The sequence below is a fragment of the Toxorhynchites rutilus genome, chromosome 1 (genome assembly GCF_029784135.1).
Source record: "Toxorhynchites rutilus septentrionalis strain SRP chromosome 1, ASM2978413v1, whole genome shotgun sequence".
Taxonomy (NCBI): Eukaryota; Metazoa; Arthropoda; class Insecta; order Diptera; family Culicidae; genus Toxorhynchites; species Toxorhynchites rutilus.
Window position 1 is genome coordinate 44,500,819 of NC_073744.1, and position 27,360 is coordinate 44,528,178.

Below are 27,360 nucleotides of genomic sequence, written 5' to 3' on the forward strand. Positions count from 1 at the left end.
TACACATTACCAGTGGTGTGGAGAAAAAAAAACACACAGGTGTGTTACAGCAGCAAAGTTTAATTTGCAATCGATTCTAGCTGGAACGGATCTATAATTGGTTCCCAATAGCTGAACTGACCGTAATAACACACGTTTATTTAGCGGAAATTGGAAGAGTCCCTATTGCTGTACCTGAAGTGGAAAAGTTTGATTACGAAGGAGTTCATACCTTTTATTCCATTACTATCGATTGGTCGGTTGGCAAAAGACGAAGAAAAAAGGGTCTGGAAAATTGTATGTAATTGTCGTGAAACGTCATATGACAGCAAGTTGAAACTAAATAGTGGAGGTAATTTTATTATTCAATTATATTTTGGAGGTTTTTATTGTTGTTACCATTGTCTTAGGTTCTCAAAAAGTAGTATAACAAGATTCCAAGGTCACTGCAAAATGTCTAGTCAAATTCCTCCGCTATTCTGCCAAACCCCACCTCCGATTGATTTTGGTAACGATGAAGATGATGATGTGGATCTGCCAGATCCTGACGATGATGAATTCGACGATTTTAGTTCGATTCCGCCTACTTCAGTTGGATCCGAACTACCAACGCCTGTCCCATCGCCATTTCGAAATTATGGTGCACCAGCTGGAAACATCGAGTCACCTATTTCTCAAGATGAAACCATTCAAATCCACAATGAAGCATCGCTAACCATTCCATTGACTGTGATAGGAAACGATTCGCCACAAGACCAATCGCGGGTCGAAAGTCCTCCTTCTTTAGTATTGTCTCAGCATAATTATTCCGAGAATGACGTTCCTAGCGAGGACGAATTCCAAGACTTTGCTTTCCATCCGCACACAGTTGAAAAAGACACGGATATTCCACCAGGAACAGAGGACAACATCAGCATTCCATCTTTACATCTGGACACGGTATCAAAATCAGAGACTCCGGTACAACTGTCAGAAAATGAAACGAGTGATCCAGATATCTCGGCACAGGAAGTGGATATGGAGAATGTTGAACCAGGACCTATAGCAGAAGTTGCTGTTGCACCTATGGTTGCCGAAGATCCCTACTATCGATGCGATGATAACACAGAGAATGATTTCACTGACTTCACCACGGCATCCAACGAAAGGTCTGCGGTTTTGGAAATACCAACAGCCAACGATGTATCATTCGATGACGACTTTGCTCAGCTTGAGTCAACGCCTTCGGCAGATAGCAATTTCGTTTCACAAAGTAAAACTGATTTCGCTACATTCGATGCTGATTTTAGCAAATTCGATTCGTTCCAAGGATCATTCCCGGTTACGTTTGATGAATCTGGAAGTGTTCCCAAAGATATCTCTTCCACCAGAACCAATGCAGAGGATAAACCAACTCGAGAAACACCAAGGGAGAACGAGCTGTCGTACGATGAGTTTGCCGACTTCCAAGAGTATGCCAAATTTCCAACAGAAAACACCTCCAAACAAGTGGAAACGATTCCAATCGTTGATCAAGAACAGTCTAGTAGTGTCGTAGAATATGACAACGAGGATGATGATGATGGTGACGATGATGACTTCGGAGATTTTAGTGATTTTAAGCAATCTGAAGTAGCGCCGGTCGCTACAAGCATTCCAACTTCTCGATCATCTCACTTTACACAGGAAAGTATTCTAAATGTTATCACCGGAATGTTTCCAGCTTGTGCAGAAGAACCACAGAGCGATACCGGCCAGAGCGATATACTACAGGATAAAGTGTATCACGAATTGAAAGACATGGATTTCAGTCGAGCATTGAGCTTCCAGTACAATAATTCCGAGAGCAGCGCATCGCTTGTTCGGGCGCTTGGAATTGATTCGAGAAATATTGTAAGTTACAATGAGATTGTACATTTTCCTTGAATTGACTGGATTTTTTTTTGGCTAGTTATTTGGTCCCAAGTGGAACAGTTCCATGCCTCGTTTCGCAGCAAATCTCAGCTTTAGCCCTCTGGAACCTCTGAAGCCAAATTCGGTCAGTTTTACAGCTGACACAACTAGCAACAGTATTATGACTGGTTCCTGCCGGAGTGGTAAAACGGACGACACGAGTAAACATCTTGCGTTCGGTCTAGATCCATTGCAACCGGACAACGAAAAAGCCGTATTGCAGCTCACCAGCAGTAGTGCACCTGGAATGGTTCCGGCCGTGCAGTTCGATTGGAACAGTTCTGGTCTCGTGAATCCACTAGAAGGTAATTGTTGTTTAACTTTGACTATCATTACTAGATATTATCAATCACGAATCAGTATTTAGTTTCTCTTCAGAGTATCATGATTTTGTATTCCGATTCTGTTCAATTTCAACAAGGTTGTTTACAGATATCTAATTCTTGTATGAACCAATTATGTGAGCCGATATCTTGATGAAATCTTGCAATTCATCAATGAGAATGAAGAATGAATAAAAGCATTCTTGTTTCCAGTGTTTTTGTGAGGCGTTCGGTAGAATTTTTCACCCGGCGATTTTTTTTTTGACTTATGGCGGGTTTACATTAGGGAGATCTATAGCTATAGATGGATTTATTCACGTGAAATAGGTGTAAACGGGTGAGAATAAATATGATACACTTATTCGAGCTATATATAACTTGAATAAATTCAGCATATGTAAACGCTTGTGAATTTCTCACTGGTGAGAAATCACTAAAGTTGAATGCAGTTCTACTTCAGGTGAATAAATTCACCGAAGATATGAATATATTTATTATAGAAGTTCACGCTAGTGTAAACGGTTGATGCGATTTCTATAAATCTCATCATATTTCTTCATATGAATATATCACTAGTCTAAACCCACCCTTACATATAGGGGATAAAATGAAAATCTAGGCACTGGAAAAAATGAAAGATTTCGAACGCTTCTAAATTGAGCATTTCTCAATAGATCGTAAAGATGTTTGCATCAATTGATTGGAAATATTTCTACGCATCTATCACAGTGAATAACATTACATTTTTTCTTGAGATAAACAATTGAATAATTGTGAAATGTCAAGCCCAAATACATTTTTATTAAGGCACATACGGCGTTAGCCTGACGGGGCTGGAGTTCAATATTTCGACCATTTTTGCCATTTTTTTATGACTATGTTAGTAATATGTAACCGATTACTCGCGATTGGGTCGAGGTTAGTATTGCATTCTCTTATTTAGGATGTTGCAGTCTCCAATGCTCTGCACGTGTGCCTGACACGGGATGCTTCCTATTGGGATGCAGCTGATCTAGCGTCGTGCGTTTCTCTGGTTACTGGCCGGCACAATCTTCAGCTCGTGAATAGTAAGCGTGGATACTCCTGCCAAGACTTCGAGACTGATCGTATGTGTCTAATGCAAACACCCCATGGCTATACGCAAGCAACGATATTTTTCGCATGATGACCCTAACGCAACTTGGATAGAATACAACTATATGGAAGATCTTTATTTTCTAGACAAAAACTGTCTGCGACAAAGTTGTTACACATAATAGGACACTTATTTTCATCAAAAATCATCAAAAATAGGGTGACCAAAATTTTCGATGAAATAAAAAATCTAACTTTCTTATCTTCATAGATAGCGGCAAATAAAGTTCGACAATATTGTTGCCTCAATTATTTTAAGCAGCTTTGTAGAACAAAGTTTTATTCTATCTCTTGAAATATCCGATATAGCGCTTTTTATTCTAAGTTTCATTAGGGTGACCATGAAAGAACGAGTTTTTTGCTCTAACTTTCATATTTCAAATCCTACATCAAAATTGTATTAGAATGGCTTTTAGAGCTTATTAAGAAAATATTTTGCAATGCAGAACTTGTCAATATCTTAATCCTACTTAAAGTCATTGATGCTTTTTCACCCAAAAACTCATGATTTCAATTTTAGTCTACACAAATACAAAAAATTACATAGTTTTGGAAATCCCACATTATGTAGAGTCAAGTATGTTCTTTCAAATGCCGTCAACGAACATTTTTTATGTTTGCTCCAAAAAGAATGACAAGCGAATGAAGAGAGCGTATTTTTTGGGAAGAAATATCAATAATTTTGAGTATAGTTACGATATTGACAAGTCCTGCATCACAAAATGTTTGTCTTAGTAAGCTCTAAAAGTTTTCTGAAGACAGTTTGCATGTAAAATTTACAATTTAAAAGTTAGAGCAAAAAACCGTTTTTTTTCATGGTGACCCTAACGTAACTTAGAATAAAGGTGCTATATCTCAAATAATAAGGACTACAACATTGTCGAACTATGTTTACCTCTATCTATAAAGATAAGAAAGTTATATTCTTTATTTCATTGACAATTTTGGTCATCCTATTTTTGATAACATCAAAATGAACGCTCTATCGTATGTAACAACTTTGTCGAAGACAGTTTTTGTCTAGAGAATAACTGTCGAGCTCTAAATGCTAATTTCCACTTAAAAACATCTCCTGGACCATTGCGCAATGGGAGAGTGACTTTATAGAAGGAGTGACATTTTTGATCCCCAATAGTATGTCACCAAACGATTCATTCCGACCGAGGCTAATAATGTTGAAAGCCATGGTTCACAATGACAAAATACATCACAGTTAGCTCTGTAAATAAGAAATTCAAATTGGTTCAGTTTAGGGACGATAAAGGAAAGTGGGAACACTCAAAAGTGCGGAAAGCGGAACACTCAAAAGTCACGCGAAAAAAGTCTGTCCGATTGAGAACCCTTTTGTCTTTTATGTGTAACACTGATTCCAGTCGGCTGCATGCAAGAATATTCACAGTATTGAGTGAGGAGCTCTTGGAGCGACCGACACCATCGAGTGTCTCTCTTCGGGTCAAACCAGGATTGGTTGATCTTGGATCGATTTTCAGAAGATCGATCTTTTTCATTTCGATTTCCGATTTTTTGGATCGATTCATTGTTCCCGAAAAAATCGTAAAGATCGATCTTTTCCCTTCGATTTTTTCGATCTTAGTGTTTTTTCCAGTGTACATCGATTTTAGTCTCACCATCTGACAAATTATATAAATAAAATGTCAACATTTGGATAGCTTTCGAGGATGTCAAATTAGTGATCGTGAATAGGATTGGCCGATCTTGGATCGATATTTAGAAGACCGATCTTTTCCTTTCCGATTAACGATTTTTCGAATAGATTCTTCCTACTCCAAAAAAAAATCGCGAAAATCGATCTTTTCTTTTCGATCTTCCCGAATTTTTGATCGTTGAAAAAAATTGTAAATTAGTTTTTCAGTGAACATTGATTTTAATCTCACCGAAACATTGGATACCTTTCAAGGTTGTCAAATCAGCGGTCGTAAATGAAGGAGAAGCAGTTTTGTAAGTTTGGTCATTTCAAAACGAGTGGTCACAAGTTATATTTACACCATTCGAATTCGCATCGCAGGCTGATTGTGAAAATTGTGACGAGATGGGATGGTGACATCAGATCCAGCCGAAGCGTTCTTTTTTAGAACTAGGTTTACTGCTAAGATATCGATTAAATGCCAGACATATCATGCAATTGGATTCAACGAGATTATTGTCGGCGGAGTTCTGGATGAATATCAGTTGTTGAATTTCTAATAATATTTTTAATAAACTTATTAATTAAATAATTCCATGACGGTCCAAGATGAACAACATTTTTTTCTGGGCCTTCAAGTTTTTTTTCCTGTGACCTTCATTTTGAAAATCAAACTGAAATGCCTTTGATGTTTGAATAGAAATGTGAAATGTTTATTCCATGTTTGGAGAAAAGACAACACTTTTATAGAACAAGTATATAAATTTGAAAAAAGGCATTCGATTTTTCAACGATCGATTCTTTGATACCGATTTAATCAGTGAATCGATCCATCAAGATCGATCTTTTTATAAAGATCGCCCAATCCTAGGTCAAACCCTTTTCATTTCTTAAACCGTCTATTTCAACGTCGCGACAGGGTATGCATACGCGATACTCAATCCCAAACAGCGCATTATTTTATTCGCTTGGGTCCTGCTGGAAACGACAACTCGTAATTTGTCTGGCCCCATCCGAGTAATCTCGGTAACAACGGAAAAATTCTGCGTTAGTTCGTTTGAGATGCGAATGACGTTAAGAGGCTTGTATGAATGTATGAAAACGGAAGTGCTGTGCTGTGAATCCTACTCCGGGAAAACCACAATTGCTACCGAGCAAGTAAGAACTCCACCGAAGACAACAAACCGTGCCTAGAATTCCAGTTCGTAACTGTACGACCAGGGACTGATGAAATACGATGGATGTGTCTTGATCGACGATGAAACTTGTGCGGAGGTATCTGCTCTTGTGGTGCAAGTCAAAAAAATTTCTTTGAACAACATGTTGAAGTTGTGTAGTCGGTTTTACAGTGGATGTGATTAGTTCTTACACTGAATCGTTAGATTATAGCTTGTCTTAACTAGATGATGAATAATAATGAATATCCGACTCGATTCTAAATTGTCCAAGAGCTCTCGTTCTGAGGTATTAGTTTATAGTATCATTGAAGATACCTGTGATAGTGTATGCTTATAGTATCGGCTCTCATAATGTTTCATAGATGATTTGGATATCTGCTTATTTTGCAAAACTAATTATCACTCTATATAGTATGATTTCGGATCCAACTTTCAAATGTCTTAGATGCAAATCCCACTAAAGAATAGCATATTTAGAATAGATTACTTATTTCTGTGTAAATATGGATCGAAACACGCAAATGGCTTTATTCGGTAGTTGGATTTGTACAAATAACTATAAATTATTCGTTAGAAACTGTTTTTTCTTTGAACCAGTAACATCTATCATATATTTCGTTTCATCAAATCGCATATTTTAATATCTTTAATCTCTGTTTGAATAATTTTAATTAAAACTGAGTATCAAATACTGTAAAAATATCCCAGCATCACACGCACACACATTATTATTGGACCTAGAACAGCTAGAGGTGATGGCTAATCTTAAAGATAAAATAAATATTGATTCCTCCTCCTCCTCATGTAACGCTTATACTGTGCAAACGTTACCATCAACTACATCGCTAATTACTACAATGACACCCACCATCACTGCAACAACAATAATGGCTAATAATTGCAACAATCGTAACCAATCAAATAACGGCGGTGGCATGTCACTGTTGGATGATATGAATCTGGTTTGCATCAATAATCCTCCATTGCCGCTTGAACCAACATCTGCATCATTTCCCTGTGCTGTTGCTGTTAACACTTGCGGTGCGTCGTCGCGTTTTTCTTCGACCATGACTGTAACAACCGTAACAACAACCGCTACATTACCATCACCATCTTCGTCTATAACCATAAATCCAACAACAATAACAACAATAACAACATCAACTACAACCAAAAACACATTATCTTCTGCGCATGGCGATGACCACGCCGTACTCACCCCTGAACGCACCACCACTAACAATCTGCAATCGTTTGATTATTATTTGGATCTTAGTAAGTTTTTTCTCCATTTCAACAACTAACGTTACTCTAGCATTACATCCGTCGTCTGTGTGCCGCATGATCTTACAACATACCAATCTTCTTTCCGCATCCCGTTTTGCATGATTATCTTGATGTTTTGCTTTCGAAGAGTTCGCCTTGTTTCAATAATCATTTGTGGTCACAGTTTTGTTAGATAAGGAATTATTGTATACAGTGACTCAAATCCGTAATCGTACTCCACCATGCAGATCTCTTTTCCCTTCTTTTGAAAGTCGAAAACAAGCATTCGGAACATTCTATTTAAATAAAGTTATAGTGTCATATGAGAGTTAAAAGGTATGCTATCTGTTTTCAGAATAATGGTTTTTATTTCTCTAAAAATGGCGAATGTATGTGCTAATGTATGAAAATTGACTCAAACTCATAATCGTACGCTGGTTGAAATCTCTACTCGATTTCGAAGACGTTGGCCAATTTCCTAATTCTATCATTATTATGATATCCCTTGTTCATTGCAACTATCTATAGCTGACTTTAGATTTATCTACGAGTTTTTTGGTGTATTCGGAAGGTATATGTATCAATTTTTTTCATTGAGTGGTTTTTAAAATCGTTATTTTTAAAAATTTAATGGTTCCTAAATTTACTACACAGATAACTTCCTTAGTTTTTTTTACAGGGATTGATGTCGGAAGATTGTGGAGGAATAACTTTGGAGTAATTGTAATGTAACCATGTGCGAACTTTATATCTCTTGAACTCTGAGTCATTGTCCTGGCAAAACTTTAATCCTCGATTCCATCCCATTTTGTTGGCACTTTGCTTCAACTTTTCCTTCAGGATGATCAAGTATACATTCTGATCCAATACACCATCGATAAAAATCAAATTGCCTCTACATGCACCCTCATATCATCCCTCCACCACCACCATGTTTAAAAGTTGCTTTCAGATTTTTTTACGTTTAATTCATCGTTGGCTTCCTCCATACGGAACGATAACCATCGGAGCCAAAAATATCAAATTAAGACCCATCTATAGAAATACCATCTTACCAGTAAGACATTGATGTGTTTCATGCTGTTTGGAATAATCATATTGATGTTACTGATTTTTTTTTTGCTGAGAAACGGTTTGTCTCTCTGTGCTCGGGCATTCAAGCTGCCCTGCCTAGGCACATTACAAACTTTTTGTTTGCTCAATTTGGTTTTTATCGATGGTGTAATGGATCAGAATGTTTACTTGAACATCCTAAAGGTGTAACATGTAGCAAAGTGTGAACAAAATGAGATGGAATTGAGGATTCAAGTTTTGTCAGGACAATGACCCAGAGTTCAAGAGATATAAAGTTGGTTACATTACAATTACTCAAAAGCTATTGATATTCCTCCACAATCTTCCGACATCAATCCCAGTAAAAAAAAAACTAAGGAAGTTATCTGTGTAGTAAATTTAGAAACCATAAAATTTCTAAAAATAACGATTTTAAAAACCACTTAATGAAAAAATTGATAAATATATCTTCCGAATACACCAAAAAAATCGTATATAAATCTAAAGACAGCTAAAGATAGTTGCAATGAATAAGGGATATCATAATAATGATGGAATTAAGAAATTGGCCAACGCCTTAGTAATCGAGCAGAGATTTCAACCTGCGTACGATTATGAGTTTGATTCAATTTTCATACATTCGCCATTTTTAGAGAAATAAAAACCATTATTTTGAAAACAGATAGCAAACCTTTTAACTCTCATATGACACTATTACTTTATTTAAATAGAATATTCCGAATGCTTGTTTTCGACTTTCAAAAGAAGGGAAAAAAGATCGGCATGGTGGAGTACGATTACGGATTTGAGTCACTGTATATAGGCTGGAATAAAAACGGGATAAGTAAACAAAAAAAAAAAATTTTTAAAGAATTTCATTGAGAGAATAAAACCGAGAATGAAACCAAACAATCAATTTAATATGTGCCCGCTTTGTTCTCTAAAACGAAGAATATTTATATTATCATGGTTTTCGGAAATTTTCTCATAAAATTTGTCACATTCCAGACTAAAGTTCGGTTTGACAATTGTTTTATGATTTCAATATTTAGTTGTGACTTTTCTGTTCTCCACATATCATCATGGAAAAATCCTTTCAATTAACGCTTGTGTTAAAGAAATGGATAAATTCTACCAATTTTTTGATGCATTCATCTTAACATCTGATGATGAGACCACTGGTACATCGTCAATCATAGTAATCCATGAGCTTCCAAACAAAATTTGACAGCGCTATCAGTTGAATCGCGGAAGTTAGGACGGAAACAGCAAAGCAATTGCGTTCTATGGTTTGTGCGTACTGGGAGCTCCATCCCGTTGCGAAGAAAGTGGACATCGTCAAGTACTTTGAGTCCTTCTGAAGACTTCTGGAGAAAATGAGAGCATTGAACGGAAGTCTGATTCCGGTCGTCCGACGGTGCTACGCGATCGTAAACTGCAGCTGAAGCTAAAGCAGAAAACGGAGGGAAAGATGGCTACATCACTACATCAGCTTCGGGCCGGGGAGCAACGGAGCAACGGACTAGACAGTGAAAAAATACCTAGCGGAGAAGGACATCACCAAACAGAAATAAAAGTCAAGACTGGCCGTGTCGGAACAGCATGATGTGACCCAGAAACATAGGCTGAAAGTGATGAAAAATGATTTTCTAACTCGCTTATTAAGAATTTCTTTGGTGGCGAACAACGCACCTGTTGCGAACAGCACTGCCGGCGTCGTAGTTGTTCAAAATTGACATGACATTTTAACCTTAAACGATCAGGTGGGGATGGAAGCTCGTCAAGCCAGCAAATCCCTGAAGCCAAGAAATCATAGCAAGGAGTTCATTATCAAATCTCTATTGCGGAATCGCGGAATTTTCATGCGGTCCGGAGGTAAACGGTACATTTCAAATATGATTCTTTTCGTATTAGGAGCCTGATTAAGCACGTTACTTCACGGTGAAAACGAAATGAAGTGCATATGACCAACGCCAGCCAGCATAGAAAATCATGAGCATAGAAATCATAACCTAAAATTAAACATAAAGTTTGTGGGATCCTGCTGCAGTATTTTAGCTCTTGAATACGCGTGACTACAGGGCAAGTCGAAGGAAATTTTTTTGACGAAAAATACCCCGGCCAGAACACTTGATAATGTGGGACGCTAACCACTCGGCCACGGGTCACAATGATGTTTATACTTGGTTTTGTTGATTTTTTTTTTGTTGAAACAACAGCCGGAAAGAAACTGGAAGCTTTGCTTGATGAAAATGAAATGCAATCTGCGACAACCACAATTCGTTACGAACAATTCTATCGCCTACTTGATCGGTTGAAGTGTATTGACAAAGCCCAGTAACAGGCGTACCCCGTCGCCCACCGTTTGATCAAGATTTTTTGTCAATGGGATGTGACTAACCAGGGGTTAGACATCAACTGAATATAGGCTACCCAAAAACAAAATCAATATGGCGTCATTTGTTTACCAACATATCATTTGCGAGGATTGAAATCGTTGAAATCACGGAGATAGTAAAAATAAAGAAAAATGCGCTGCTTTATTTCTAACTGCATGAGCGATTTTAATATTTCACGGTTACACAACAGTAATTGACAGAACCAAAATGTCAGTGAACCGCAGCAATATTGGGTACACTGGCAATATGAGGGATTTGACGTTTTAGTCATACCCCTGTGACTAACGTGGCTCGTCAGTTGTCAGTGATATTGATGAAAGAGTGCAGCTCTGGAGCCGATGCATAGTTCTCCGCTATCAAAATAGAGTCTATAATTGTGAGTGCCAACCGATTTTCGGACTTTGTTCTGTTGACACTGTAAAGCGGAAATATTCGCTCAACACATGCTAATGAATTTAATCAAAAAGTGTCTCATAAACGACCTTAACAATGGATACAACAATTTCTCACCATGCCTTTTGACATCCAAGTTATATCTAAGTCACTCAATTTTTGCCCCATAAGATTCGTCTATTACCTGCTTCAACGAATTGAGGAATATAGCGCATCAAATCAATAAGGTTTGGTAGCTTGACAAAATTTTGAGGGTTTCTCAATGCCGCAGTTTTGATACCCGCATTGTAGTCACATTATAGAAGTCCCGACAAATCGATCAGTTTCCTAGTTGCATCCAATCCTCTTCAGCTCAGCCCTTCAATCTCATGTACCACCCAAACCCCCTCTTAAAAGATTTTTCGGTTTTCAAAAAACTCAACCTTTGACGGCCGTGCGACACTAGTAGATGTATTTCGATTGAGCTGAAATTTTGCGTAGGGTATTTTTTCGTGGGAATCTACATTTTTAATCAAGTCTTCTTCATTCTTTATTTCCATGTACAGCTTCATATAATCTGCGTAGATAAGTGACTTAACACTTTTAAGAAAACGCAAATAGCATAAACAAATAAATTGAGAACCTTGAGGAACTCCAGATGCAACAAATATTGGTTTCTAATTTTTTTCATTACACCTTACTATTTGCATACGGTCAGTCAAATGTGATTTCAGCCATTACAATTGCTTGACTTCTATGCCTATTTTGATGTAGGTACGTTTTTGATTTCTATATAGGGTGGTCATTCTACGAAATTGAAAATGGGGCACGTAACGGTTCATGAGGAGATTTCAAACGCATATTACGCAAAATCATTATTGTGATATATCTTATGTTGTATACCATTAGACAGGAAATTTATTCAGCATTCTGTTTTTGCTGGAATCATGAACAGTGAATATAGTAAAAAAATGAACAATTTGACGATTAAAATGGGTATGTTATTTCGATTTTACTAGCCATTCGTTTCCCCCCACAACGTAACGAGCAATCTTTCTGTCTACAATTCGGGCGTTAGCTCACAATGTGAGTCGATGCGTATTGTGAATTATTCTCCATTCGCCGATAATATGCTTTTATCAGTTGGTAGAATTAATAGAGGGATGGTCTTGGAATGATCTAGGGTGGTTTTACTCGGTTCTTTCTAAATATTTGACGATAGCCTGGCTCAAAGGGTTAAACGTCGAGAGAGATTCAGATAGATGTTTAGGTTGTTATACAATTAATTCTTGCTCAATTCACATTTTTATCGTGAAGGTTCATGCGAATTTCAAATTACTAACAATTCATGCGAATGTGGTCCAGGATATCACCATATCGAGCATGTTGTTTGGTAATGTATAAAAAATGCAATTAATATATATATATATATATATATATATATATATATATATATATATATATATATATATATATATATACATCTCCTGGGTATAAAGTTATGACATCCCTCTACAAACAACGTTCCGAACAATGTGGAAACGCAGGAAAAAATGCTTTTTTTATCCATAATATATTTCTGTAGTTATAGATTTATTAGACTTACGTTCATGTTTATGTAGATCGAACCTATTTAGACTTGTTGTGCAAAAATGCACTAATAAATGATGACTCCTTATCTTCTGCATAATTGAATAAAATAAAAATTCCGTCAGAAATTGGCTCTTTCGAGACGTCAAGCTTGTTTAAAGTGCGATTCACATACAACATCCCCGTCACGTTCACGTCCCGTTACGTCACGTTACGTCGTTTATTCTACCATGCAATTCTTATGAAAACATTCACATACACCGGCAACGTAACGACCCGTCAGCTTTCGTTCAACGAAAACGACCGGCAGGCTTTTTTTTTTTATCTTCGCTTATTTTTCGTCGGCCTATTTCCGCCACTTCAGTGCCAATCACCGACATAAGGGAGGCGACTCCACCCGTCCCTACCTATCAGACTCAACAACTCATGAGCCGGGCCAACTTCTTTTACTTCCCCTCCGAAGGAAGACGTAACCAGAGATTTTTCGCCTCAGAAAATCCCAACGACGCCAGCTGGGATTGAACCCAGGCCGATCGGATTGTGAGGCTGTTACGCTAACCACACAACCACTGGCGCCGTCGACCGGCAGGCTTTGTAGAAAAGAATAATTGACGGAGAGGGACGGTTCGTTGGGTTTTTGTCTGGACTTTGTGTCTCGGCTTTTGTTTTGATTTTGGTTGTATTTTTTATGCCAACATATCTCTTGGTTCCAAACTTCGGAGTCAAAATCATTCGCGACTAGCCAAGAGAAATAGTCTATATATTATTATTGTTGAATAAGGGTCGGGACTACGGGGTTTAAGCATTCAACTAATATAATTCAATGATTTTCATTGAATTTTTCCATATTTAGAACTGATTCTAGGCATGCTGATTCGAAAGAGGGCATTGCAATTTAAAACTTTTGTAGGTGGCGACACCATGAATAACATTAAATAAATCATTCATTTGACATTTGACGTGACGGTGCTGGTGCGAGCATTGACTGCATGTGTGAATTGGTGAAGACGTTGACGGAACGTGGACGTTCTTTTCCGTAACGTTCTATGTGAATCGCACATAATGCGTCAAAAATATCACCGTAAATTAGTTGTCTGACGCCAACGTTATATGGAATAAATGCAACGAAATCATGATCTCGGTTCTCCTTAGATGTTTCAATATCAACTTCTTGAAAAAACGTTGCAAAGAGGTTGCACATATTATGTTTTGTATGTTTTTGTATATAAATTTTCTTCACGAATCATGTTTATGTTAGCCATGTTTTCTGGTTCATTGATTTTAAAAATTAAAATGGGAATTCATCATTTTCTTCGCAACTTTTATTGAAATGGTAGGTTTCATTCTTTTCAATATATCAAATATCTCTTCAGCCATTCCATGGCAAACCGATATAGTGGTTCTCAAATTTCCGTGAAAAGTTGTTTTTTAGTTCTTCATCGGAAAATATTATATTATTTTCCTTTTTTTCTTATTTTTTTTCAAAGTGTGGTCCAAAAAATCACTATTTTCCACTTTCTCAAAAAAATATTTTTTTTCAAAAATTCATAATTTTTGAACTACTACACCGATTTCCATGATCGACATATCAAATTGAAGCCAATGAACTAGTCTTTTTTTGTCTTATATTACATTTGTAAAGGAATAAAATTTTGTTTTTGTAATTATTGATTGTATTAGTTTTTTATAGCTTTCATGGTCTCTGGACCAAGGGCGCTATATATTTTAATTTTTTTTTTTTGAAAGCTGAGGATTTTTTACAAAACATAACTAAAAATCCGAGAGGTGTTCTTTTTCGTTTTGAAGTTATAATTTTTCAAAGTTCCCCGATGATCTAAAAAATCAAATTATCAAATTAAATTCGTTCTTTAAGAATTAATAATTTTTGAACTACTGGGACGATTCAGATGATCGACATATCACATTGAAGCCGGTTACCTAGCCTTTTTTGAAGAAAAATATTACAATTGAAAAAACAATGGATTTTATAATGTTCCCATCTGTTCATTAGGCTATTGCAACAAAACCAATCTAAACTTTGAAAAATCATAACTCAGAAACGAGAAAACACCCATCTGATTTCTGGACGTGTTGTATAAAAAATGGGTGGGTTATATCTATGATATAACCGCAAGGTTGACGTGTGGCTACATTAGCTTAGCAATCATTCGTTTGTATTGATTGAATTCTTGATTGAATGCAACAGTTTCCAAATTCAATGGAACTCAATATGTTTGCTTTGGGAGTAAAAATATTGTATAATGCCATGTAAGGTCGATTCATGCATTGTGATAGATTATGTTTTTCGTTACAAGTAAATTTGATCACAGACCTTTTACGTTTGGTATGATGTCTAGGACAAAATATATGTACGGAAGAATTATCAACCGATTATTTACATTTACATTTCCCATTTTACATCTCTCAAGTGTACGTACTTCTCGAACCGCTTCTAGTGTCTGCACGATTTTCCCAGGTTCCTAAGTTTAGAAGATCGTGTTAGGACAGACATATTCCAGTCTGCACAAAGGCAAGCAACAAAAGTACTCCGTAGTTTGCATTTATTTGCAGAGCCGGTTTTCCCAGCAACCTTGGTTTTGAAGTCTGTGTTACACACAAACACATTTCAGCCGGAACAAAAATACCCCCGACTTAGATGTACCTGCAATGCCAATTTCCCCAAGTAGTGATCCCCGATAATCGTTCGATTAATCGAATACTTCCTACAGAAATCGATTATTAATCGAACGAGTACTGCGCAACCAATAATCGAAGCGAACGAATAATTTACGTCGATTAATCGATCCTAAAAAAACATACGGCCGCTGCAGTTTTATCCTGAAAATCAATCATTATCATCGACGATCCTTCAAACTCGTAAACGTAACTCAATGCCGTCAACGCGACGGATAATAATTGATTAAGGAGGAACGAACACTTTTTTGATTCAAGATGACTTCAAGCAAATGAGAAATATTAGTCTAACTAATTATTTCTCTCAGTGTGACGATTAATCGATTAATCGATTATTTGGGGCGACTAATCGTATCGAATAACAAACTGTTGAAAAGTATTCGATTAGCTGATGAACGATTAATTTCAAAAATCGGGGATCACTATCCCCAAGCTCCATGGATTTGAAGTCTGTGTTAGGGAAACACATTTCAGTCGGAACAAAAATACCCCCGACTTGCATGAATTTTAAATGCCGATATCCTCCAGGCACCTTAGTTCAGAAATCTCTGTTAAGGAACACATTTCGGTGGGAACAAAAACTCCCCCTACTTTCATGTGTTTGCATTGCCGATTTCTCCATCGCTGATTGGTTTTGAAGTATGTGTTCGGTGAGAACAAAAGTTCCCCTACTTTCATGTATTTGAAATGCTGATTTCCCCAAGGCTGCTTGGTTTTGATGACTGTGTTGGGAAAACCGTAAATCGGGCCAATCAAAACGAGGCAGTTAGGGCGTTTAGATAACGCCTAATATTTTACAGTTAATCAATTATTTATCTAATGAAAAATAACATTTTGTTAGTTGGGATAGATGCGTAGAAATATTCCCTATCAATTGATGCAAACATCTATCCGATCCAGTAAGAAATGTTTGAGTTATAAGCATTCGAAATCTTTCATTTTTTCCTGCATGTTCTGTGTTTAGGTTTTCATTTTACCCTCCATATATTCCGGTTAGACGTAGTCTCACGTCAAAACCTTCAATGTTCAACGTTTTTTAAAGAAGACTAGTTTATTGCCTTCAATTTGATATATCGATAATCGAAATCGGTGTAGTAGTTCAAAAGTTAGGATTTTTGGAAAAAAAAGTGGAAAAAGTTGATTTTTCGGACTATCCTTAAATAGAAATGGTTACCCTAATGAAAGAATAAAAAAAACGGGTCTGATGTTTCGCGATAAAGAATTTTTTTTTCTTTTCACGAACATCTGAGAACCACTATATTGGTTTACCATGAAATGGCTGTATTAGAAAGAACCTTCACAATAAGAGCAATTCCAAATGAAATCGACAAATGACCAAACATGAGTATGTTTGATTCGAATGAAAGTTTGTATTCCGTTTGGGTTGGAGAAAATATGAGTTTTCCACAGCATTTGGAAATTTTTTGACTCAAGCGTAACTTTTGAAAGGGGCGTATCGATTTTAGTAAGAGAAATCTTTGATAATTTATATCCCAAAAAATATGAGCCCTACCGAAATAGTGTCTTAGAAAGAGCTATAGAGTATTGATGCCCAAACGTGAAAAATTATACACTGAGAAAAAAAAATGGTTTTTAGTCATGATATACGTTTAGGAGTTATGTTGAAAAACATTTGAGGAGATGTGTGTTAATACAAAACGTAGCGATAACGTTTACCAACGTAATTCCTAAACATATAGTTTTACCATAATGATGTATTTGGAAAAGTTGTTGAAAATTATAAACAAATTCAAAAAAATTTCATGAACATGACGGTATAACACGACAAACATATTAAAAGAGCCTATACACTATAAAAAAGACGATAAATGAGAAATATCTTTTTAAATATCTCGAGAATGGCTACATTTAGTAGGAGATTGATAATGTGCTTTTTTGTTTTAAATTACATCAGAATTCATCATTTGTAACTAAAAATGATTGTTAATATGCAAAAATTCGAAGTTTCGTAAATTCATAAAAATTCGATGTTCCACAAAGTGTGTCAAAACTAATTTTACCATATTGGACTCATTTTTTAAATTTTCTACATGACTTCTATTTGAAATGAGAAAATTAGAAAAAAATAAAAAATACATATATTCATTTGAAAAAAAAAAATAGACTGAAAAGACAATAAATTAAAAACGTTTTTTTCAAAAATCTCGAGAATGGCTGCATTTAGAAGGAGATTGATAAAGAGTTTTTTTTTATTTTAAATCACATCAGGATTCATAATTTGTGGCTAAAAATATTTTTTTTTTGTACTAAATTTATTTTCAAATGGCTCAGCAACATTAAGTAACAATGAGCCGTGTTTATGAATAGGGAAAAGCCTCTTTGAGTAGAACAATGCCAATGTTCTTTCTCAAAAAGGCATAAAAACCCTATTATCTTTTCGAAAAATGTTACAATATGGACAAACAATATGACAAAATTCACAATAAGATAATATTAAAGGCTTCTTGTTTAAGCTTCTTGTTGAAGAGATGACCATCTCCTAGGAACTAGTTATCTCCTTGGGACTAGGGAAGGGATGAAAATCTGCTCACTTTTCGAATTCTGAAGAAAAAAGTTGAAATAGAGAAAAGGAAACGCTAATAATAAAAATCAAAACAATAAAGGAAAACTAAACATATACATTCATATTTGAAAGTGTATGGATTTGAGAAAATCATATATTAAAGAAATAGCATCAATATTACGAGTAGCCAGAACGTCGCGAATCGGAAAATTAGGTGGCATTCCCTTATTGCAAAAATTTTCTATTAAAGATAACCTGTCATTTTGAAACTCAGAACAAAACCACACAATATGATCAATATCCTGATATCCTATACCACACACGCATAGGTTACTATCACTGATGTTAATTCGAAAAAGATGTGCATTCGAAGAATAATGGTTAGACATGAGTCTGCACACTACCCGTATAAAATCACGAGAAAAATTATATCCTTTAAACCATGGTTTGAGAGAAACCCTAGGAATGATAGAATATAGCCATCGGCCTTTATCACTACTATTCCAACTTGACTGCCAAGATACAAGTGCCCGTTCACGAGGAAAATGAAGATATTCATCGAAAGTAATAGGCCTATAGAATAAGTCTCCTTCCATAGTGCCCTTCTTAGCAAGAAAATCTGCTTTCTCATTTCCAGGTATCGAACAATGAGACGGAATCCATACGAAAGTGATATTAAATGAACTAGTAATCAGAGCACTTAAAAGTTGATGGATTTCAGATACGAAATACGACGTATATCTAGTTCTCACTGAACGGAGTACCTCTAAATTGCTGAGACTATCAGAAAAAAATGAAAAAGTGATCTGGGGCCAAGGTCTGAATATGGAGTAAGGCCATGTATATTGCAGCCAATTCTGCAACAAACACCGAACAGGGTAAACTAAGCCTACGAAAAGTGAAGAAGTTGATATTGAATATACCAAAGCCTGTGGATCCATTAAGACTAGATCCATCAGTAAAAAAAGTTTTGGTTGGGTCAATATGTTTATACCTTGACAGGAATATCGCAGGTATAACTAAATGGCGGAGATCATCTGAAATATTATGCACATAATCCTTCATTGACAGGTCAATAGTAATAGAGGAATTGAACAAAATTGAAGGAATGATCTGGGAACCAGATAAAGCAGATGGACTTTCCAAAGTCATAAATTCATGATATAGAGACATTCGCCTAGATCGAACGCCTGAGTTCAACATTTTTTCTAAGTTTGCTATCACCTTCGGATTAAGTGTTTCACACCGTATTAAAAAACGGAATGATAACTCGAAAAAACGTACGGAAAGAGGAAGTATGCCAGCTAGAATTTCTAGGCTCATTGTATGTGTTGACTGCATACATCCTAGAGCAATACGCAAACAGCGATATTGAATCCTTTCCAGATGCAAAATATGGGTACAGGCAGCGGACCTGAAGCAAAAACTACCATACTCCATAACAGATAAAATGGTTGTTTTATACAACCTAATCAAATCCTCAGGATGAGCTCCCCACCAAGTTCCTGTTATGGATCGAAGAAAATTTATTCTTTTCTGACATTTTTGTTTCAAGTAGCCTATGTGTTTACCCCATGTTCCTTTGGAGTCAAACACAACACCTAAATACTTGAATGACATCGAGTGACGAATAGGTCTATCCAAAAGTTTAAGCTGTATTTGTCCAGGATGGTGTTTTCTTGAGAATACAACCATCTCTGTCTTCTCAGTAGAAAATTCAATACCCAATCTACAGGCCCAATCAACCAAATTGTCAAGAGAATCTTGCAAAGGATTATGAAGATCGGTGTTGTCTTTGCCTATTACCGATACAACACAATCATCTGCAAACTGTCTCAAAGTACAATTTCCCGATAAACAAACATCAATATCATTTACATAGAAGTTGTAAAGAATTGGACATGTCTTAGCCTTGAGGAAGACCCATGTAGCTAATGCGTAAAACTGACGAAGAACCATGAGAAAAACTCATATGTTTTTCACGCATTAGGTTAAACAGAAAACTATTTAATTTCTGGGAAAACCCATTTAGACGATGTTTTTGAAAAAGAACTTCAATGGAAACAGAATCGAACGCACCTTTGATATCTAGGAACACTGATGCCATTTGTTGCTTACTACACAAGGCAAAGTCAACCTCTGATGAAAGAAGCGCAAGACAATCATTGGTTCCTTTGCCTCTACGAAACCCGAACTGCGATGGCGAGAGAAGATTATTAGATTCAACCCAGCTGTCTAAACGATGGAGAATCATTTTTTCTAGTAATTTGCGAATGCAAGATAGCATTGCAATTGGTCTATAAGAATTATAATCAGACGCAGGTTTACCAGGTTTCAGAATAGCTATAACTATAATTTGTCGCCACTCATGCGGAACAATATTCTGCTCAAGGAAAGCATTGAACAGTTTCAACAAACGTCTCTTCGCATTATCAGGTAGATTTTTCAACAAATTCAATTTGATCCTATCTGACCCTGGAGCCGTGTTGTTGCAAGAAAGAAGGGCAAGAGAAAATTCAGTCATACTGAACGGAGGCTCAACATCATCAGATGTCTCTAAGAAGGGAGAAGGTGCGGGGGCAGAGTCTGGACATATCTTCTTGCCAAAGTCAAAAATCCACCTTTCTGAATATTCAACTTCTTCATTTGAATGAGATTAATTTCTCATTTGTCTTGCAACTCTCCAAAGAGTGCTCAAGGAAGTCTCTCGTGAAAGCCCATTTACAAAATGACGCCAATAGCCTCTCTTTTTAGCTTTAATGAAGCTTTTGAATTTACGCTCCAGATAAATGTAGTTATCATAACGTTCACGGGTGCCCAATTTTCGCCAATCCTTGAACGCATTCGATTTGTCTTTATAGAGATTTGTACATTCTTGGTCCCACCATAGATTAGGAGGACGTCTACGAAACGAATTACCAGGAAAGCGCTTCGTCTGAGCATCAATAGCACTGTCAAGAATTAAACCAGTTAGAAAATTATATTCTTCCAGCGGGGGTAACTCATGAACTAATGCCACCGATTCTGAAATAATTGAAGAGAATCTCTTCCAATCAATGTTTCTAGATAAATCATGCTGAATATTTGTTGTTTCAGACGATTTTGAATTATTTGAAATGGAAATAGTGATTGGCAAATGATCACTTCCATGTGGATCTTGGATGACATTCCAATTACAATCTAAAGAAAAAGAGGAAGAACACAGAGACAAATCTAAGCAACTAGCGCGGCCTGAAGATGGAGCGATTCATGTTACATCACCTGTATTCAAAATTGCCATGTTGAAGTCCTCGCAAAGATCATAAATCAAATTGGCCCTTCGATCATCAAAAGACTCACCCCATCCAATTCCATGAGAGTTGAAATCTCCCAAAATAAGATTAGGTTGCGGTAAAAGTTCAACTATATTCACAAGATTTCTATAATTAAGCATAGTTCTTGGAGGAATATAAATAGAAGCAATGCATAAATCTTTACCCTTGATACGTACCTGACACGCTAGAATTTCAATTCCTGAGACTAAAGGCAGGGGAATCCTGTAAAATGGGTAGCATTTTCTAATACCTATGAGAACTCCTCCATAGCAATCATCGCGGTCTAAACGGATAATATTAAAATCATGGATGTTTAACACATTGCCCGAACGAAGCCATGTTTCAGAAAGAGTAAACGCATCACAATTCAAAAAATGGAGCATTTGCTTGAAAGAATCAAGTTTAGGAAGAATACTTCTACAATTCCACTGCAAAATAGAGGATTTACCTGAATCGTCCAATAAATTAGACATCGAAATTAATGAACGAGAGGAGGGGCCACTTTGAAGTCATTTGTTTAGCTATCTGGCTGATAGAAGGAAGCCAAGCAAAAATGATACCTTTCATTGAATCTGATATTCCGAAAAAATCAAGAATCCATTGAACAATTGATGAAAAGGAAATACCTCCTGAAAAAGATGAGGGATCAGGAACCGATTGAGAAGTAAATTGAGAATGGCTTGACAATTCAGGGAAATGAACGTCATAATTTGAAGATCTCCAACCAGGAGGGTTATTCTTGGGTAGAGCAGAATAATTTGAAAATTCTGGCTTGTTAGAGATCAATCCTCTTTTTTTAGATGGCTTAGAGGAAGAAGCAATTTTCCTCTTCCTGACTCCTCCTGTGATTACTGGATCAAATTGAGAATCCGAATCATCATCCTCTGATAAAACAGAGAAAGGATTTTCTGAAGCCTCGGGTACCTGAGGTGAAGCTGCCTTGAGCATATCAGCGAAGGATCGATTAGAACGATCCTTAAGTGATTGCTTGAGTTTCATCGAACGTAATTTGTATTTCGGACAATCCTTAATTGTATGAGGAACATCTCCACAAAATATACATTTATCAGCATCTTTGTTACAAGTGACTTCGTCATGGTCGTCACCACATTTTGAGCATTTCGTTTTATTACAACAACCTAAAAATAATTGTTAACATACTAAAATTCGAAGTTTCGAAAATTCATAAAAAATCGATGTTCTACAAAGTTCGTCAAAAATAGTTTTACCATCTTGTACCCATTTTGTAAATTGTCTACATGACTTCTATTTTATATGAAAAAAATGAAAAAAATGAAAAATATGTATTTTAGATATTGCAAATTAAAGTTTTTTTTTGTAAATAAAAAAAGGAGGTTTTTTTTTCTCAGTGCACATTTTTTCACGTTCGGACATCAATACTTTATAACTCTTTCTAAGACACTATTTCGGTAGGACTCATAGTTTTTGAGATATAAATGATTAAAGATTTCTCTTACTAAAATCGATACGCCTTTTTCAAGAGTTACACTTAAGCCAAAAGATTCCCAAATGCGATGGAAAACTCATATTTCCTCCAACCCAAACGGAATACAAACTTTCGTTCGAATCAAAATACAAGTTTAAAAAATCTGCATTTTTAGTTCGATTTCATTTGGAATTGCACATAAGAGACCCTATTTTGATGGTAACCAAGCGGAGCCGAAGATTTTAAAAAATATTAATGTTACATAAAACATGTTTTGTAAGTTGGTTTCAGCTGGATGAACATTATTTTCTTCTCAGCGTTTCAATTTCTTGTTAATTCTTCGAATTCATGCATGTCTTATTTTCCAGTGACTAAGTAATGTTGTTTTAAAATTTCCTGCCATCACAATGCTTACATTCTGTTGCACAATTGTGTCTGAACAAATCCTTTTGCAACCATTTTAATAGCACTATTTTCTCTCTCTACTTTTTCTTACCATCGATGACATTTACGAATCCACACCAGGTGTACAAGAGATCCTCCAGGAAGGTGGCACACACCAGCCCTACAAGGATGGGCCAAAGGGCGAAGTTTTGGATAAGAAAATCCCAGAAAACTCAGGCTCGTTTACTTCAGATGCAGTAAGGCTGCCGCCTCCGCATGTAATATGTATCGAAAAAGCAATTGCCGATGAAGCTCATTCTTTGCATTATAGCAATGGTAGTAGTGACGACATTAACAATGATGACAAGTTTGAGCTCTGCAATAGCAGCAATGAAACACCGTCAATTCTTCCGAGTGCATCTCCCACTTCGATTCCGCGAGAAGCTTTGTCACCGGTGGATTCGGTGCTCGCGGAGCATTCCTCATCTTCATCCACTGTTTTGGCTCCCAACAATCTTGTGCGAACAATCAAGTTGCCAGAAACGCATATATTTACCCCCAGTAAATGTGTGAACCCTATATCGCGAGATTCTACCGATCGAACGGAGGCATATGTAGGTGATCCGCGGGCCGGTGATGATTTAGACAAAACCATAGTGTTTCGGGAGTATCATGATGTGGAGTACAGTTTGGAAAAAAGTACATCGAAAAAACAGGGAAGTTTACCTAATCCAACTAAAAACGAGGAGGGTATCGATGATTTCTGTGACTTTCAGACGGTAGGTAGTAGTAATATTAGCTTGGGTGCAAATAAAAAAGAGAGGGTGAACGAACCGTGGTGTTCAGAATCACATCTGGACAGCCGAAGAGAGCTCAATACCAGGGATAAAAAAAAATCAATAAATAATTATTCCAAACCAGTGTTCGGCAAATCTCCTACTGAAGAATTAGACCAAATGGACGAGGAATTTTGCGAGTTTCAAACAGCCACCCCTGCTACAGCTAACACCAAAACGATAATAAACAAACCGCTGACGAATGTTGCGGGCGAACAAATCAGATCAAATACCAGTTCCCCGATGTTGCTCAGTCCATCGATTCTTCTGCCTCAACAGGCAAACCCCACACCGACAACAGAGGCAACGAAAGCTACACAAATCAATTGGCCAGATCCTGGTATTGATCCTGAAGAAATGGCTAGATTTGAGGCAGCATTTCCGCAATCTAAACCCATCACTTCGATCACATCTAATTATTCTACACCGAAGCACAATAATTCCACAAGTGCGGAAAGCGATGATGAATGGACGGATTTTGTTTACTCCAAACCTGCAGCTGAGCCAACGGTACCGTCAGAAACTCAAGCTACTACCTGTCCCGATAGTAACCAACCAGAAGAATGGACTGATTTCATCTACAGTACTCCCTTGCCACAGAATTTGTCTTCTAGTCACAACAGTTTTAACTATAAATTGGAAGGACCACGATTCAACTCCTGGAATCAACCACAGCTTGCTCCACCACAATTCAGCTCTTGGAACAGCAGTAACTTTTACTACAACTTACCGGGTAGCACCAACAATAATTACACAAAACCTCCTACTCGAACCCACAAAGTGCCAACATTTCCTCTCGGTCATGGGTCACTTCCAATGAACAACTATCACCATACAGCATCACAGTCAGCAACGATTCCCTCCAATCAATCCCAACGTATGGGACAGTCAAACCTCCCGGGTATTTCGCAATTACCTGAACTATCGTTCATCACTCCGAACTCATCTGCTGGCGGTAACACAGCACCCGGAGTGAAACCACTCGCTCACTCCTTTCTCAACAGCGTCATATCGAGTAATAGTTTTGCAAAGAAATGATTATTACTCTACGGCAGTGGAAGTGGTGAAACCACTGCAGGTGGAGGCGTTGTCGTTGGCAGGAGTGGCAGTTGTAGTAGTAGCAGTAGTAGTAGTAACAATAGTAGTAGATGTAATGCTTACCGTGTGCCACGTCGCTTCCGGCAAGCGCCGGAATCCGCGGATCCACTGCAGCAGCAGGTTCTCGTGGTATCTGCCGCTACCTCTGTCGGCGTCACTGTGGGAGATGTTATCATGTAAATATTTGCAAATCCCCAAAACATTACACCTGCGTAGACAACAACAAAAAAAACAGGTTCTGCAGGACGTTAGAAACCTTCAATTGTGAAAAGTTGTAATAAAATATTATAGGCGAAATTTTTTATAGTAAATTAAAAAAAAAATCTACTTGGGCTTACATTTATTTTTAAAATTTTAGACGTTTCTCACATTTTAGAGCTTATATTTAATATGTTCCCATCAATTTGTTATTCGATTTTATCCACCAGGATAAGTACCAAAAGAATGTAGCAATACATGATTTAAGAAACAGCTGAAAGTTGTGTTATGTACTTAATTTAAATGTTAGGAAATGATTGTTTTCCATCAATAAATCATGAGGAAATTATTCAGAAAAAAGAAAGCGAGAATTGGTACAATAAGTGTAGCTGGACGAAGAGAGCAGCAATAGACTTGTTTGCGTTGCGAAGCTAGTTCGAGATAAACGAAACCATTTTTAATCAATAAAGGAAATACATTATTTATTTAGAGAAAGTGAAATGACGCTGCACTGCACAAAACAATTCCGAAATCCTGTAAGAATAGGTAGTCAGAATTGAATCCTGGGTACGATGAGATATCTCTAATTCGAAGATTTTATCCGACTACGTCTTCTTCCGTAGCTAATCTATATGGGTCTTTTTTATCAATATGGTTTATTCACAGATTTTTTATCTATACATATCAAAGTAGATTTTAAATTTAACATTAGTTTTACTTCCGTTAGGAGTTTCCAAAAAATACATAGTATAACTTATGAATATTTTCCTATTTTTTTCTTTTTCTTCATTGTTTCGACCTCTGCGTACAGGATAATGAAAATCTTTGAAATTAATTCCTGTTTGCTGGATTGTTCTTCCTGACGGATTTCGCCAACTCGATCAGATGTTGACATGATCCTCTCTGAACTCAATGAAACTTTCTGAGCGTGAAGACCTTACCTAATTAAGCAACTTGGCATACTTAGTTTCCATCTATCTAGACTAATATATGGAAAGGGCTAAATATTTTTGATCTTTTTTTATGAAATTTTTATACTCGAAAATGGTAAGTCCTACAAAAAAGTGATCTATGGAAGAGTTTTGGGAAAATAACTGAATTTTCAGAAAAAAAATACTGAAAAAATATTTTTTGAAATTCTACACTGAAAAAAATCGATTTCAAAAACTAAAAGTCGATTTTCTCAAAATGGTTATCTCAGATTTTGATGAAATGGCAGATAAATGGTAGATAAATATTTGCTCTACAACTCTTCCATTAGAAAGTTTTCTAAAAAAAACTTTTCAAGATTTTTTCATGAAAATTTTCTATTTTTTTATATAGAAAATATATATAACAGGTAGAAAAAATCTATATAACAGAAATAGAAAAAATCAATAACAGGTAGAAATGGATTGAGGGTGACCCTTGATGCTAAAGTACAGCCATCGAAAGTCAGGTATAGTAGTTGTTGTAGATTCAGGTATCTATCAAGAGTCACTGTAAGTCACTGTAGATATGATAATAATAAATGGACTGTATAGATACCTAAAGAATGAATAAAATGGTTCTGCAGTTATTTGAAAATAACCAATCGTAACCGGCAGCAAATGTAAAGTGGCGGAAAAGAAATAGCATTATTTCATTTCTGCGTAACTATCAGAATTTAACACAGAAAAGTGTGACATTATTTAGTAACATGAGTCAAGCCGTGATCTCCAGGATTTGCAAGGATTGCAAATGCAGTGTTGGTATTAACTCCCTCCCGTATTATTTAATACATCACACATCAAGTGATTTCACTTCTCTGCTGAGCGTTCTAGCGCCCTATGTTATGCAAGTACACTACGAGTGAGACTCGATGTTGTACGGGAAAGGGTTAGCAACCCCAAGTGTAACTGTAAAAAAGTACATCGGTTGCGAATTTGTGAAACTTGGTTTTTAGTGATTTAGAACAATAGGTGTGTTCAAAAGAAAAAACGTATGGATGAGGATTAAACTAACCAAAATATTGA

General features: G+C 36.6%; 1 protein-coding gene across 2 annotated transcripts; it reads left to right on the forward strand.

Annotated features, from left to right (window-relative positions):
* Positions 1 to 25,861, forward strand: LOC129770893 (serine-rich adhesin for platelets). Of its 2 annotated transcripts, XM_055774068.1 has the most exons (5): positions 1 to 331; positions 390 to 1,851; positions 1,910 to 2,216; positions 6,900 to 7,466; positions 23,376 to 25,861. In XM_055774068.1, exons 2-5 carry the CDS (start codon positions 433 to 435, stop codon positions 25,106 to 25,108), a joined length of 4,026 nt encoding a protein of 1,341 aa, XP_055630043.1. In that variant the 5' UTR covers positions 1 to 331; positions 390 to 432; the 3' UTR covers positions 25,109 to 25,861. The 2 variants fall into 2 exon arrangements, with proteins under 2 accessions (XP_055630043.1, XP_055630052.1); XM_055774077.1 differs by lacking the exon at positions 6,900 to 7,466.
* The last annotated feature ends 1,499 nt before the right edge of the window (positions 25,862 to 27,360 follow it).